The sequence below is a fragment of the Heloderma suspectum genome, chromosome 6 (assembly GCF_057233095.1).
Source record: "Heloderma suspectum isolate Gila_16-S chromosome 6, 16-S_ref, whole genome shotgun sequence".
NCBI classification, from domain to species: Eukaryota; Metazoa; Chordata; class Lepidosauria; order Squamata; family Helodermatidae; genus Heloderma; species Heloderma suspectum.
In genome coordinates, this window is record NC_139463.1 from 92537376 (window position 1) to 92553991 (window position 16616).

Here is a 16616-nt window from a genome sequence, read left to right on the forward strand (position 1 = left end):
TTAGAGAAAGAGGGTGGATGGGAATGTTGGACAATGTTTATGTCTCTACACATGCCAGGCAGTTAGATCTCCTCCAGTGATGCTTCTTGCGCAGAGACTGAAAGAGAAACAGAGAAGAGACAGAGAGAAAGAAAGGACTGGTAGAAAGTTAAAAATTGGGATGACAGAAAATGAGAAGGAAGGAGGGAGGGAGGGAATGGTGGATCCCTCCCACTTTTGGTTCTGCCTCTGCTCACCATAAGAACTGGCTCCTCCTACCATTGAAATCCCCCCACCCCCTAGTCTTTTCCTTTCAGGTCAACGGCTCTTCATCAGAACCCCTCCACCCCGGTATTCTTAAAAGAAGCAGAAATGAATAATAAATAATGCATGTTTATTATAAAAGACACAGTCTCCTATTCTATACAGCAAAGTTATTCTGATGCATGACATTACTCCAGTTATTACCCCAAACTAATGGGGAATATCCCTAAAGTTACTCATTACCCACTGGTTTTATCACTTCAACTACCCAGTATATTGGAAGGGTGAACTTAAACAGAGAGAAGGTTCCTGTTAAGTTGAATTGGCTTCAAAGAAGTTCGAATTGGAAGATTACGTACAGAGCAATGCCTCTTAGATAAATATCTTAAATAACTAAAATTCAGTCATTGGTAGCAACACTTATTTTCTCAATAATACAGTCTTTTAGGTTATGTTCCAGAGCAGAAATTAAACTATTCTTGTCCATTGTTCACCAGCATTTGAGGCCGATGGCACTGGGTTTGTTTCTGACACTTCTTATTCCTTAGGCATCTCTCAGTACAACCAAATTAAACACCTATGCATTGCTAAACTGCGAAAAGAGTTTAGAAATATCAAGGATGGACTCTTACTTTCCCAAACCATTTATTCTCATGAGATGGGAGTTGTAGGATTTTTTTCTGTCTAAACATGAATAGGATTGCACCCCCACTTTCTTAAATCATATCTCCTCATCAGCTGTTCCCTATTGTTCAACTCAGACTTCAGGACAATAATGTACCACTTGGGGAAAAAGATGCAGCTCAGCAACCCAGCGCTGGAAGCAAAGATTGAGAAGATTTCCACAGCTACCATGTATTTTCCCTTGGTACTCAGGTAGGCTGGGACAAAGCATAACCAAACACTGCAAAAGACCAACATGCTGAAAGTAATAAACTTGGCTTCATTGAAAGTATCGGGTAACTTCCTGGAGAGGAAAGCCACAGAGAAGCTGGCAAGGCCCAAGAAGCCCATGTAGCCCAGGACACAGTAAAACATGGTCACAGAGCCCTCATTGCATTCTAGGATAATTTCATCTGTTCCTGAGTGCATGTCGACATCTGGGAATGGAGGAGAAGTTGTCAACCACCCAATACAGAGGCCTACTTGAATAAGGGAGCAGGAAAGAACAATGGAGTTGGCCAAGCCTTTCCCCACCCACTTCCTCATTCTCGATCCTGGTTTGGTGGCTAAAAAAGCCAGAACCACGGTGATGGTTTTTGCCAACACAGAAGAAAGCGCCACTGAGAAGATGATGCCAAAAATAGACTGACGAAGAAGACACGTCAACTTCTGTGGTTGGCCGATGAATAGCATTGCACAAAGGAAGCAAAGCAGGAGGGAGAGAAGGAGAATGTAGGTGATGTTCCTGTTGTTGGCCTTGACAATAGCAGTGTTGTGGTGCTTCATAAACGTCCCTAGCACCAGAAGGGTGATCAAAGAAAAGAAAAGAGCACCAATGGCTAAACTGGTCCCCAAAGGTTCTCCATAAGTCAAGAAGGTTACGATCTTTGGAATGCATACATTTTTCTCTTTATTTGGATACTGGTCAGCTGGACATGGAAAACAGTCATCTATGTCTAAAAAAAGGAGGGGTCGAGAATGTGTATCAATCATCAAAAGTACCATATTGTAAAGCTACTTAAGGGTTTTTTCATATTTAATAAAGCAATTATAATAAGGAATAAATTGAGAAAATCTCATTACCTCTTCTTCAACAGGCATTATATTTTGTGTTTATGTTTGGGAATACTTGACCCTAACATTGACACATGATGAGAGCACAGAACCTTTTTCCGATATGCATTAGGGATGTACGAAAGGGACTTACCTTGTCCCACAGCTTTTTTCGCGGTGGGGGGGAGGCGCTTCGCTTCTCCCCCCGAAGTTCATGAGAGGGGGGGTGTCTTCCCACCTCACCTGGCCGAAATTCAGGATGGGGAGAAGCGCCCCATCTCCCCGGCCTCGAACTTCACAAGAAAAGTAAAAAGAAAAACAAAACAAAAAAACCCGTGATAGGCTATGTAACGATTTATGTAGCCTATCACGGCTAGATCTGCAAAGTCAGCCGTGATAGGCTACGTTAATCGTCACATAGCCTATCACGGGTGACTTTAAAAAAAAAAAGCACGTACGCTAATGGCGGCCCCCATAGGGGTCCATTCGCGTTCCTTATTTGGTCCCTGTAGTCTACGTAAAGATTTACGTAGACTACGGCGAAAATATGGGCAATGCAAATAGAGAAATTCTCCCCCATCCCTAATATTCATTCCATAGTGTATATGTGCTCTCAAGGGTGATGAATTAACCATTTTGGCATGAACTTCACCCAGGAGCCCTATGTGTCTTGCTTGAACATTGCAGCTTCCCTGAATCATCTTTCTTTCTTTCTTTCTTTCTTTCTTTCTTTCTTTCTTTCTTTCTTCCTTCCTTCCTTCCTTCCTTCCTTCCTTCCTTCCTTTCTATCTATCTATCTACCTACCTACCTACCTACCTATCTTTCATCAATCTGTCTTCTATCTATATCACACATATCTCTCTCTCTCGTATCCTTTCTTGTGCCTTGGTTAGTGTGTGTTGGGTTTTTATTTTCCCAACAGATGTGGCGTCACTGTGTTGTACAACCAACTTGTTTTCCCATGATAATTGAGGTGGTGGATTCTCATGTGGTTAGCATTATATATGCTTATTCCCTTGACTCACTTCTGTATTCTTTATGTTTGTTAGGGTTAAAACAATGCTGTGTCCTGATATCAGCGGATTTTGACCAATCTTAAGCCAATCATATTGCTTCATCGTCTTTATCAACATGGAACAGCAGGCAGTCTCTCAATGGGCAAAGAATTGTGGTGCCCTACTTCTGTCATACAATTGCCTTAAGACAGACAGATATCATCTACACACACACACACACACACACACACACACCCTAGGGAATTACAAATCAGATTTCAATGCAAAAGTAATGCCCCACTGAACTCCACAAATGCATGGATCTTTCTCTGAAGTAAAAGCAATATTTTTGGGGGCTTAATCAATGGAATTTCAGTTCAGTTCACATATCACTCCAAAGTGCCATGTTCACAACAACAAACATGAATGGGATGGCATGTTCCCACCAAATATTATCAAATTCACACAGTTCTATTCACATTTGGAACATTTTCTTTGTTAAGAATACACAACTTTAAAAATGCCCAACATTAGATAAGTGTGCACTGTCCCCATTCAAACAAACTGAAACACAGGCCACAAACAAAAATGGGAAGAAGCCAAACCACGTTTGGAAGTTAAGTTCAGAATCTCTGAGTGAGCTCAAGCATCCCTGGTTCTCCAGTTCCTCATCTGGTTCATATCTCTACATACTACAACTCTCACCATGCTTATCCGATATCTTCCCTTCCTGACATGGAATGCAGTCGTAGCAGCAGAATGGCTCCCCCTCCTTCTTTTTCTTCTGATAACCAGGGCGACACTTGTCATTGCACATCGAAAGGGGTTGGGCCTATTCCATCAATTGAAAGAGAAGAATGTTAATCTTCAGAAGCATGGGACAGGAATTTGGAGAGTCCAGGGAAATGTATGTATTTATTCCTTTATAAAAAAACATTTTTTTCCCAAATTACCTAAACATACTACAAGTGGCCCTGTACTATGGTATACTGAAATGGTTGCTTGTTTCCTGAGCATGGTGAGCAGTCTTCTCACTGTGGCAAATGGAGCAAAAGCAATGGCATCCTTTGTGTTTATGTAGGGATGTATGAAAGTCACTTATCTTTTCGATGGGTGACATTCATGGTGGGGGGGCACTCCATCCCTCCCCCCGAAATTCTCTCAGGCCGGATCCGCTCCACAGAGATTCCACGGACCAGCCGGCCAGGGCCGCCCGCAGCCTGCAGGGACGTAAATGGTGGCTGCCGTAGCCAGTGCCATTTGCATCCCTGTATTTTGCCGTGATAGGCTAGGTAAGTATTTACATAGCCTATCACGGCAAAAAAACAAACAAACCAGCGAACACAAATGGCGGTGGCTATAGCGGCCGCCATTTGCGTTCCCTTATTTTTCACCATAATAACCTACGTAATTATTTACGTAGGCTAAAACGGCAAAAAAAAAAGGGGGGGAACGCAAATGGCGGCCACCTTAGCCGCCACAATTGGCGTCCAATTTTTTTTTTTTTTTGCCATTATAGGGTATGTAAATACTTACGTAGCCTATCACGGCCTCCGCAAGGTCGCAAATGGCATCCCGACATTAGCCATGATAGGCTACGTAATTATTTATGTAGCCTATCACGGCTATAACGAGGGAGCGAATGGCAGCTGCAGACGTGGCTGGCATTCACAAGTCAGCGCAGCCGGCAGCAGGTAAGTGCTCCGTTTCGCGTGCCTTTCGTGGGGTGGGGGACAGGGGGCTTCGTTCCACCACAGATTTCAGGGGGCCGAATGCACTGGCGTTCGGCCTCACCAAGATCTGTGGTGGAATTCTCTGACATCCCTATGTTTATGTGAAGCCTAACATTGCATGATGTCAGGTATCCACTTTTGCATGCCAAGCACACTAATGATATGAGACTTTATGGCTCCTGTGAAGAACACAGACTCCAGGAGATTTAAAGTGAAAGAAAGAAAGATTCATAGTGTGTACACTTGCAGATGTTTCTTTTAACTCCACATCATTTCCCTCACAGGGACAGAGCAATTATTTTGAGGTCTCTAATGCTAGAGTTGTACAAATGTGCTAAACTTGATATTCAGTGTGTCACTGTAGATAATGGATGGAATCCATAGACACACACACAAACACACTAATGCGGTGTGGGGGGGAGAGTTCATTCACTGTGGTTTTCAGTACAAATGTTTTCCATGTATCTTTTCACAAGAGACAACATCCCTCAAAGTCATAACCCACTTACTGAGAGACAGTGTGGTGCTGTGGCTAGGGTGTTGGACTGGGAGTCGGGAGATCTGGGTTCTAGTCCCCACTGAGCTATGGAAGCTCACTGGGTGACTTTGGGCCTGTCACTGACTCTCAGCCAAACCTACCTCTCAGAGTTGCTGTTGGGAGGCTAAAATGGAGAGGAGGATCATGTGTGCTGCCTTGGGTTCCTTAAGGAGGAAAGAAGTTGGGATATCAATGAAATACATAGAATAATAATAATAAATAATGCTGACCTTGGTATGATTCCCAAGACTTCTGCATTGAAGTCCTACCTGGTTAAATGAGCTGTGCCATACAATGTCATTTTCATGAATCGTCAATGCTTGATCTGTTGGAGCCTGGGGATCCATCCTTCCAACTTTCACTCTAATGAAAGACTGATTGGGGAATGTGACCCAGTTGATAATATCGAATTCTCCAACTAATTCCCCATTTTCCTTAAATGAAACTGTGTCCCCAGCACTGTTGTTAAATGAGACTTGTTTCAGAAAGTGGTGGAGCTAGATAGAAAAGGAAAATATGCACATTTCAAACAAAGAAAGAGGGAAGCCGAAAAGAAGGGAAGGAATATTTTGCACGGATAAACACACACGCGCACATGCCATGGGTGCCATTGTGGGTCCCTCAGGTCCTGCACTCTGGAGAACTAATCAAGTTTGCCAGCTGGCTTCTCCAGCACTGGACTTTGGAGCAGACCAGAGGTGGAAAGTCTCCCTTCTGACTGACACTTCAGAGATAAGGAGTGAGGCAGAGCAGGCCATTGGCTACTGCCTCCTTTGCCTCCCTTCTCCTCTGCCCTTGCAGTGCAGCACCCATCACATTCTTTGGAGCATAGGTTAGCCACTAGTTGAAGCTGGGGATATTGTGGGTGCCTGTCTGGGTCTGGGAGTCTGTCACCCTCCCTCGCTCCCGCTCGCACCCCGCTCGCGTTCTGCAGGAGTCACCGCAATCCCGTCCAGTGAGCGCCAGCCATTTTGTTGCCTTTGTTGTGTGTGCAAAAAGGAAGGAAACAGAATGTGCATATTTAAATATGTGCCGTTTGGGGCCAGGAAAGCTTAATGTGCGCAATGTTAGAGGCATTATAATGCCTCTAATATTATGCATATTAAGCTTTCCTGGCCTGCAAACTGCACATATTTAAATATGCACTTTTTTATCTCCTCTTTGTGCACCCAACAAAGTTGGGGAAGACAGGCACTCACCAGACAGGATCTCAGTGAGCCTCGGCAACTCACCGAGCTCATCGGCGGCCCAAGCATGGGTCCGCAGGGCGAGCAGGGGGCCCGTTTCTGCACACACCCAGAGAACCTGAGCTGGGTTGGGTTCTCACATCCCTAGTTGAAGCACTGGGAAGGATTCTTGCCCACACTGTTGATAGGCATAGAAAAATGGAGGTGAGGGGGTTGTCCTTGCTGTAGATATATTCTGAATGGGGTTGTTCCTTTACAGCTTTCTACATTCTGGACACAGCTCTTTGGAAGATGCACAAGGCATTTGAAATCCAAATCCACAGCAATGCTAACCAAGGTCGGTGCCCTGCTTCTGACTGTGAGTTTCCCTTGGGGGCAGCACCAGGTCTGAGGGCTCCAAATAAGGTGCTTCCTCTCCACCCAGACAGCGCTGCTCCTTTTAAGGAAAATACATGGGGAGGCAGTGGCACCAGTTCCCCCTCCTCCCAGTCTGGTGCCAAGGGAAGGTGCTGTGGTGCTGGCTGCCAGCCAAGACTGCATCCCCATGGCATCAGTCTTCAAACTGAAGTATTGCTCTCCTTTATGGAGCTGAACCAATCAGAGACTGTGCTTGCATCTATTCAGCCAATGAGCATTGAAGGGGTGGGCTTTTTGCTTCTCCAGCACCTTCATTGGCTGTGTCTAGAGATGGCGGAGAATTTCTCCCCGAAACTTCGGGGGGCCGAGCGCCAACGTGTTTGGCCCCCCGAACAAGTTTCGGGGAGAAATCCTCCGCACCCCCCGCCCCCCGCGCCCCCCCTGGGACGGGACTTACCTTTACCGAATGTCCCTCCCGGTGGCTGGTCCGGCCGGCGGTTCGGCGGGTGTTCGAGCGAGGCGGGAGCGGCAGCCAGTCTTTCGACCGGCTGCCGCCCCCGCCATTCCAATGAAAGAAAAAAAAAAAACTTCCCCTGATAGGCTACGTGACGATTCACGTAGCCTATCACGGCTAGATTTGCAAAGTCAGCCATGATAGGCTACGTGAATCGTCACGTAGCCTATCACGGGTGACTTTAAAAAAAAAAAAAAGTGTGTACGGATAATGGCGGCCCCCATAGGGAGCCGCCATTCCCGTTCCTTATTTGTTCTCTGTAGTCTACGTAAACGTTTACGTAGACTACGGCGAAAATAAGGGCAACGCTATTTGCGTTGCCCTTATTTTCGCCGTAGTCTACGTAATCATTTACGTAGACTACAGCGACTAATTAAGGAACGCGAATGGCGGCTCCCTATGGGTGCCGCCATTCGCGTACGTGCTTTTTTTTTTTTTAAAGTCACCCGTGATAGGCTACGTGACGATTCACGTAGCCTATCACGGCTGGCTTTGCAAATCTAGCCATGATAGGCTACGTGAATCGTCACGTAGCCTATCAGGGGAAGTTTGTTTTTTTTTTTACTTTCGTGTTCGCGGCTGGGCAAGGCGAGGCGCCTCCTCCCCGGACTGAATTTCGGCCGGGCGAGGCGGGAAGCCTCCCCCCCGGCCTGAATTTCGGCCAGGCGAGGCGGGAAGCCTCCCCCCCCAGCCTGAAGTTCGCGGGGGGAGCAGCGAAGCGCCTCCCCCCCACCGCGAATGGCCTTTGACGACAGGTAAGTGACTTTCGTCCACCCCTAGCTGTGTCCTCCCAAAGGCAGCGACTGATGTGATGCTCAAATTTAGTAATGCTGGGGACTTTAAGATGTTGCATCTTGGTGCTTCAGACTCAACCATATTCTTCAGCAGGGGCTTGGCAGGAGGAGGAGCCACCATCATCCCCACCACTCCTTCTGCCGTAGCACCCGCCATTTGCATCCCTGCATTGCTGGGATAGGTTACATATATATTTACGTAGACTTCTTAGATATCATAAAATATATGTGATATTTGCAGATGTTTTTACTGTTAGTTGCAACTCCAAATGATACTGAGTGTGGTTCCCAATGGTTGACAGAGAGAAAGACCGAGACAAGTAGAGAAAGACAGAGAAATAGAGAAAGTGGCAGACAGATGGAGAAGGGGGAAAAAGAAAAAGGAGGAGGCAAGAGACAAAGAGAAAGAACATTTGTAGAAAAAAAAGCATGGCCATAGTTGCCCCCAGGGTGAATTGGAAGCAGCTGATTATGCCTAGAGCTTATTACCCGGGGGTGAAGTAGCCACAATAATGTAATAGTTCTTTAAGATGAAAAAATGTGACTAGAAGGAGAAAAAGAGCCTATCCCAAATGTGCATTATTGAGACTAGTGTAGGGCAGAAAAGTTTAAGTAAGTGAGTTTAACTTGCAGAGAAGACAAGTAAAGAGACAAGGCTGGTGCATGGAGCAGAGAGTTTTATGTAAAAAGTTTAAAACATGATCTGTAATACAGGCAGATCAGCAAGAGAGAGAAAGCAAGAAAGAGAAAGCAAGAGAGAGAGAGAGAGATTTCTCTTCCCAAACAGGAGGAAGAAGTAATAGCCTGCCTTTGGGCTGTTACATGCATGCAGAGTGTGATGAATCACAGCAACAAGGTTCTGTATGTGCAAAGTGAAAAAATACAGCACCTAAGAGGGGAGTCCCTCTTCGACCTGATTTCAGACTAGTTTCAAGAGATCAGGGGGTAATAAAAGTGAGTAGTTGCAATAATTCTTACTGTTATTGGCTGCTTTATAACTTTGTGTGCTTGCTTATATGGCTATCGCATTTAAAGTGTACATTGAAGTAGATGTCAACCCCCTAGTGATAAACAGCAGGGCAAAAAGATCCGTCCCTCTGGGCAAGACTGCTAGTGGCCTTTGATCATCTGAGGGTGAAATGTATTGGCCCCGGGAGCGTAGCCAAGTCATTTCAGGTGTAAGAAGGGCCTAGAGTTCCACAGTGCTTGCTTAAGTTCATTACTGTTGCAATTCCCTTGCTAGTAAGCCTCTAAGCCTTCTGAGCATGTGAAAATGATTCAAAGGGCAGATAGCGTGGTCTAGCACATTCCATACTAATCAGTGAGAGTGTTACCAAGCACTCTGCCTGAGAAGTGAAGTTTGTTTACAGGAGGCTGTGCCTGAGAACCAAACACTTCTAGCCTATGCTGAAAATGAGGGCTGGGGGTGCTTGCTAGTGTTGTGCTGCCTCATGGGTAACATGTATAGTATAAAACCCATTTAGCCCAATGGCTCGTAGTTCAGAGAAGCTGTCTGATCCAACCATTGGGTATGCCTGTGTGCTGTAAGTTACCCAATAAAGTCTCCTTGTAAGTAAAAACAAAAACCCTCGCTGGAATCCCAACACACAAGCGGGGCTAGAGAGCCTCACCCAGTATCAAACCCTGCTGCTAGAAGCCATGAGGGCAGGTATGAAGAAGTCAGTTAATATGACCAAGGTGTCTAAAGTGCTGCAAGGTGCCACCGAGGCCCCAGAGCATACTTGGAGCGTCTTTTAAATGCCTATCGTCAGTATACCCCCCTCGACCCAGAGGCCCCAGATAATATGAAGATGGTCAATGTGACCTTTGTAGCTCAAAGCTGTTCAGATATTCAAAAAAATCTACAGAAGCTCGACGGCTTTGCAAGAAAAAATCTGACAGAATTATTGGAAGTGGCTCAGAAGGTATACGTGAATAGGGATCAGAAAGAAGAAGAAGAAGAAAAAAAGATTGAAGAATGGCCAAAAAGGTGGAATTGCTCACTGCAGCGTTAGTGGAGCAGCGTGGTGGAAGACGAGAAAGAGGTAGAGGCCCAAGAAGATGTAGACGAGGAAATGGAAGAAGACCCGGCAGAGGCAGAGGATTCTTAGGAAAGAACCAGTATGCCCAGTGTGGACAAGATGGACATTGGTGGTGTAAATGCCCAAATGAAATGAATCAAATACACAAAGGAGAGAACCAAAGAGGCCAGAACGGGCGAGGGAGGGGACAGCTTGGTTGGCAACCAAACTAGCAAAAGCAGGGGTCTGTAGAAATGTATGAAGAAGCCCCCTTCATTAAAATGGCTAAAGCCAAAAGTCTTAAATAAGACAGACCGGGCCCCCTTAATCTCGGCCCTGGGGAGCTCCTAGTCACCACCACTGTGAGGGGCCATGACATTGACTTCATGAATGACACTGGAGAGGCATCAAGAGCAAGCAAACATTAGCCTTAGACAAGAGGTCCAAACACTGGGCAAAGTTCTTCAAGCCCAGCGTTGCTTTGTCTTAGAAAACAGGCCCCCAATTCCCATCACAGAAGCTCATCCTTTCCAACTAGGAGATGAAGTATAGATTAAAAAGTAGAAAAATAACCCTTTAACTCCCAGGTGGAGAGGACCAAAAACTGTCATACTTTCCACCCCCACAGCCGTGAAAGTAGCTGGAATTAAACCCTGGATACACTGGACTTGAGTCAAGAAAGCAAAGGGGGGGAGTGGACTGTAGCTAAAAATCCTTTAAAAATCATTCTGAAGAAACAGTAAGAAAACTCAGGCTCGACCCTACTGTGGGCACACCTGGAGACCACCCACCTGGCATACGGTCAGACCTGCAACTGGAGAGAATTGAAGAAGGGGACTAGACCCTACTGCAGCTAGCCAGGTGATAGGTGCGTGGCGTTTGATCAGATCCCAAAGAAAACCAAACACTTTGATCAGCACTGGCTGATGGTATAAAAATTAACAAGTTAGCCTGCGCCTTAGTCAAAAACATAAATGCCACCTCACAAGCATTGTCACTATTAAATAAAGAGTTGCGTGACCTGAGAGGTGCCATACTAGAAAATAGGGCCAGTATAGATTATCTCTTTCTCCTCCATCATTTAAGCTGTGAAGTACACCAGATGTTTTGTTGTTTTAATTTGACTGATAATAGTAACGCTATAAATGTTCAAATCAATAATCTGCATAATATAATAGCTGACATAACAATGGGACAAAACAATTAGCTAAATTGGTTAACCTCTTGGCTCCCAAACTTTAGCTGGCTTAAAGCATTGTTCATCCTAATTCTACCAGTGTTGTTCATAGGGATACTGTTATGCCTTTGCATTCCTTGTTTTATGCTCTGTTTAACCAATCTGTTTTATGTCTCAGCTAATAAAACTGCTGCCCTCTACGCTCTAATAGCCCAACAGAAGGTTAAGTAATATGTCTTTTATAAAAAGTTTTGTATTGTGCTTCGCGGACTATTATGAGCATTCGCTTATCAGAAATGCTATAATTGTAATGAAATTATGCATTTCAGGGGGGAAATGTAGTAGCAATGTAGAGGGTCAGACTAAGTAGCCTCATGCCTCATGTTTTTGCTGAGCTTTTTCTCTCTCTAATACATTTTGCAAGCTAAAGAGACGCAGGAATTTCTTATCTTGTCAACAAGGCTAAGGTCAGAGTTGTTTATCATGTTCTCTGCTTATCATGTCCTATAACCCATTTCCTGGGCTATAAACAATTGTGCTAGAAGAGGAAATGCTAAATACTGCAAAACCACACAGAAAGGGGCGGGGGAGATTTTGCCTATGTGTCACAATATCTATAAAAACAATTTGCTGATGAACTTCAGGGCTTTTTGGCACTTTGGAAGTTATTCCAGCCATAAAGCCCACGCGTTAATAAAGAAAAACTCTTTTTCCTTCACTCAGTGGTCTCTCTGACTCTGACTTCTGCAACGGAGGAGCCACCATCATCCCTGCCGCTGCTGATGGCACCCCACCCACAGCATGGATTGTCAGCTGGGGGTTGTTGTTTGGGGTCCTCTGCATCATAGGGTCCCAGATCTGGGACCCCTGGTCTGACTCTAGTAGTGCCTCTGCTTGGGGTGTCACTTCAAGGGTTAGCCTAGATTGTGGGCTTGCATGTCCACCTCCCACCCAGGTTGGCAGTGATGACTATTGGTCTGCATTGTGGTGGGCCTGAATCTGCCTTCCATCCCTTAATGTGTTTTGCTAGCATAAGAGCTGGATAATTGTCTCAGTCAGCAGCACTCTGACCGAATTCTTGCCTGATAAGCCACCATATGTGATTTCAGCAGTAGCAAAGGAACAGTTGTGGCCAGCTGTACCCCATTTACTGTGTCGGTATAGTTCTTGCTCTCCTGCTGTGCACTCTCCCATGCTGTGGGCGCAACTGTCATTGTTTGATTAATGGTAATTTCCCTTGGCCACATCGATACTGGATGATCAGTACTACATATCACATGGTGTCCATGCAGTATTGGCTTCTTATTTTTTTCTAATGATGATTGCATTCCCTTTGCCACACAAATGCACAGCTCATTCTCACTGGGCCACAATTAGACATGGCACCATGAGATCTGTGATCATGGTGAGCAGAGGACAGAGGCAGCATTTCTCCATGCAGTATCCCAAATTTGTGTTTTATTGATGACATCAGAAACCTCAGCCTAAACGTTTGTGGCCAGGTTTTGATCTTGAAAATGGGGACAAGTGATGGAAGAAGATATCACCCTCAGGAATGCTAAAATTGTATGAGGAGCAAAAATTAAGAAGTAGAATTGCAACAAGAAATGGCACATCTATAAATAGTTAACAGGCCACAAAGGAGAAAGCAGCAAATGGCAATGCCATTTACTGTTGACAAACTTGAGAAGTTGACTTTACAAAGGTCAACACTGTCTAGACGGCAATAGGATTTTTTGGTTTCTGGAAACTGAGGATGCCCAACCTCCATTTCCAGAGACTGCACTCCCACCCTCTCCCCCTCATAGCCAGTATGGTTCTTTGCATGTCACGAATTCTCATGATCATAATGGAGGGTGGAGAGCACACAAAGGGGTGGTCCTGTGGGCAGGGAGGGGAGAAGATTGCAAATCCACTTTAAACAGCTTCCTATTGCATCTCCAGGCTCCTTCCCTCCTGCTCCCTGAAGCCAGAGCTAGGAGGGAGGAAGTGTGTGTGTAACCACAAATACAGGGCAACTGGAGCAAGGAGGAGATGATACCCCAGTGCGCCATCTACCCTGAATAGGATAGTCAGAATCCTTCAAGTTCAGGAGTTGCCCACCATCTCTACAGGACTGTACCCTTATATAAAACTGAGAACCACATTAGATGGTTGAGGCCATTACCTGCCATGACTCCATTTTCTCTTTCTCTCCTTCGATGCATTTTTGTTTGGATGAATACATCACTTGTAGAGCATGAGCCACAGAATAGACAGCATTGTAGATGCTATAGCTGTGACCAGTTACACGAATTGGAAGGATATTCCTAGGAAGCCTCTCAATCACCTCTTCTCCAGTGCAGTTCTCCCCTCCTGTGTTTCCCAGAACAGAATCTGGGAGTACACAGTCAAAGGCATGTGACCAGAAGTCTCTGATAAATCCATCATCTTTATTGCTGGTAGGGTTTCTACTCTGAAGAAACTCTAGGAAACCTTTAAGTTCATTTGAGTGAACTCCAACAGATAGTGCTCCATGGAAGGTCCGTATATTCCAACCGCGTTCTTCCTTGCCATAAGATTTTAACTCTGGCTGGGCTGTCAGAATCCACACTTTGCCTTTTGGCTTTTGAATTGTATCAACTGTTTTTGATAGATTCAGCAACCATCTTAAGACCAGCATGGAAGGAGCATCTCCATAGAAGACCAATACCGTGACTTTGCTGTTCATGACTTTCCCATAAATCCCCAGTGCCCAATTCATGAACTCTCCCTTCTCAGTAAGGTAACCTAAATTGGTAAACGATTCCATGAAAGCGAAACAAATGCCATTCTGGGAGAATACTGGAAACATGTTTTGCATGAACCATTCTAAATTTACACTATCCACAGCAAACAACCCAATCCATGTCCATTTGAAGTGGCACAGTAATTGAAGAACTCCCCTGTGCTGATGTGCATCATCGGGGACCATCCGGTACAAGGAACGGACTTGGTTCCTATCCATCCTCACTGGGTCAAATGTATACAAGAGCTAAAGACAGTTTGGGGAAAGGGTATTGTAGGATATACAATTTTTTTTAAAGAATCAAATGAAATAGAAGTGTGTGAGGAGCACACATTCATGCGGTAGTGCATTTTTAAATGAGAGTTCTTAATCCCTAAAGTTAAATGAACTTTTTTGAAAGACTATATTGTGTGGTTTTAGGCCTGATATTCCTACAAAATACCATGTGAATTCTTCACTTTCTTACATTGCTTTTTCCTCACTTTTTTATTTCTTTATTAATTTGTGAACTGACTTCTGTCTTCATTTATATGACTTATAAAAACATTAAAAATACCTAAGAATGTAAGTATTGCCCTTGTTTCATGGAAGGAATATGACAATTACATGATCAGTGGAAGAATTCATTTCTTCAACAATGTAAATTGTATATTTTAACCAACTGGCATCAGATCTATCTATCTATCTATCTATCTATCTATCTATCTATCTATCTATATCTATCTATCTATCATCTATATGTCTATCATCTAGCTATCTAGCTATCATCACCATCTATCTCTACATTCAATAAACAAACAAAATATTTTGGTTTCACAGGTTGTGTTAAGGGCTTTCCATGTTCACTCAAGTGCCAAAATGTGCTTGAGTGGTTGAAGATAGAATTGGAAGAAAGGAGAGCAGAGCACAACTTGAGGAAAAGCAGATGAAACATGAGACAATGGTGATATGAAGGATGGTAGCATCAGCAAGTGGATAATTTTTTTCAAAGGGGTAGTAGGGGAAATGCACTGCAGTCATGGTGACTGGGAATCAGAGATAAATGGATTGGTACAGAAAGTCCATACTGAGATGGTTCCAAGAGGGAGTTCGCCTGAGAGGGACGAGTCAGTCCCAAGGGAAGTATTGTAGTCCAATTTTGCTGAGGCTGGTGCTAACCATACCTGTCGCCAGCAATCGACAAACTTACATGTGCAAAGAAAAGGAATAGGTGAATCAGTGTATATATTTATCAGTTATTTAGTTGATAAATAACTGATTTATACCCCACTTTCCAATAAAGATGGCACTCAAGGCAGTTAACAGCGATAAAACCAGGTTTTAAGTGAACTAAGTTAAAATAATCTTAAAACCAAACAGATTAAAAAAGGAATTAAATAATACAACAAGAAAAGAAATATATGCAGCACCAACCCAATAAAACCCACTTCACCAATAAACCAGTTTATATGCCAAGGGACTAGTTGAATGAAAATCTCTCCTCCTGTCACTGGAAGGACAGCAGAGATGGAGGGAGACAACCTAGCCTCCATCTGCAGGGAATTCCACATCCTGGGAGCAGCCACTGAGAAGACCCTCTTTTGTGTCCCCACCAAACATGCCTCTGAGAGCAGTGGAACTGAGAGAAGGGAATCTCTGGAAGATCATAAAACCTGTGGCGACTTCTAAGGGAAACTGCATTATGTCATGTAGCCTGCTCCTAAGTTGTATAGGACTTCATAGGTCATCTCCTTTCAGTTAGGATCTAATCAGCACTTTGAATCATATCTGGAAAGAGCAGTAGCCAGGGAAACAGACCGATAGCCAGTGAAGTTGCTGTAACAAGGGAGTCATGTGATCCCTCCCTGTAACTAGACCTAGTGATGCTTCTAGCTGCGCATCCTGGATCAACTGACATTTCTGAACACTTTCAAAGGCAGCTCCGCATAGACCCTGTTACCGAAGTAGACATAGAATATAACTAAGGCATGTATGTGGCCATGGCCTGATCAGACATCTCCAGGAATGGGTGCAATTGATGCACTACCCTCAGCATTGCAAGCTCAACTGTTAAGCTTACAATCCTCACTGGCCTCTTACCTGTGGAATTTTGTAGATGCCCAAAACAGTGGTGATCTGGTGGGAGATACCAGCATAAAGTCCCTCAATGATGGCTCTTGGCACTCCATGGATGCCACAGTTGTAGTTGGGGAGAAGAATATTCCGCGGGGAAATAAACTGCATCATGGCACGATAGGCCAGCATCTGATTTGAATAGCTGTCATAAATCTCAAATCCCACAGTGATATTGGGTAAGAGTTGAGGGTTGTCATTGATCTCTTTCACCGCAAATGCCAAGGCCAAGATGTGCTGGTAGTTATCAGTCATTACACTAGAAGGAGATTTTGATTTTGTTTCACAAACACGTTATGAACTTAGTCATTTTTTTGGATTGTGTTGTGCATCTTTTTATTACCATTTGTAGTTCTAATTTTAAAATACTGTATATTATGAGGGGTTGGACTCGATGGTCTTATAAGCTCCTTCCAACCCTACTATTCTATGATTCTATGAGTTAATTCTCTCACAGAGAA

The 16616-nt window shown here is 44.3% G+C and overlaps 1 protein-coding gene across 1 annotated transcript; it reads right to left on the bottom strand.

Moving 5' to 3' along the window:
- Positions 1-45: 45 nt before the first annotated feature.
- LOC146341836 (vomeronasal type-2 receptor 26-like) lies at positions 46-16410 on the bottom strand. The gene is made up of 8 exons (XM_084807055.1): positions 16123-16410; positions 15841-15975; positions 13444-14289; positions 6459-6512; positions 5496-5723; positions 3661-3787; positions 956-1862; positions 46-97 (listed from the first exon to the last, which is right to left on the bottom strand). The coding sequence occupies exons 1-8, from the start codon at positions 16408-16410 to the stop codon at positions 46-48; spliced, it is 2637 nt and encodes an 878-aa protein (XP_084663181.1).
- Between the last annotated feature and the right edge of the window lie 206 nt (positions 16411-16616).

Coding starts and splice junctions, on each gene's coding strand:
- LOC146341836 (XM_084807055.1), bottom strand. CDS start 16,410: ATGACTGATAACTACCAGCACATCTTGGCCTTGGCATTTGCGGTGAAA. Junction 14,290..15,840: donor AGCAACTTCACTGGCTATCG/GTCTGTTTCCCT, acceptor AACTGTCTTTAG/CTCTTGTATACATTTGACCC. Junction 3,788..5,495: donor GGCACAGCTCATTTAACCAG/GTAGGACTTCAA, acceptor TTGATGGAATAG/GCCCAACCCCTTTCGATGTG.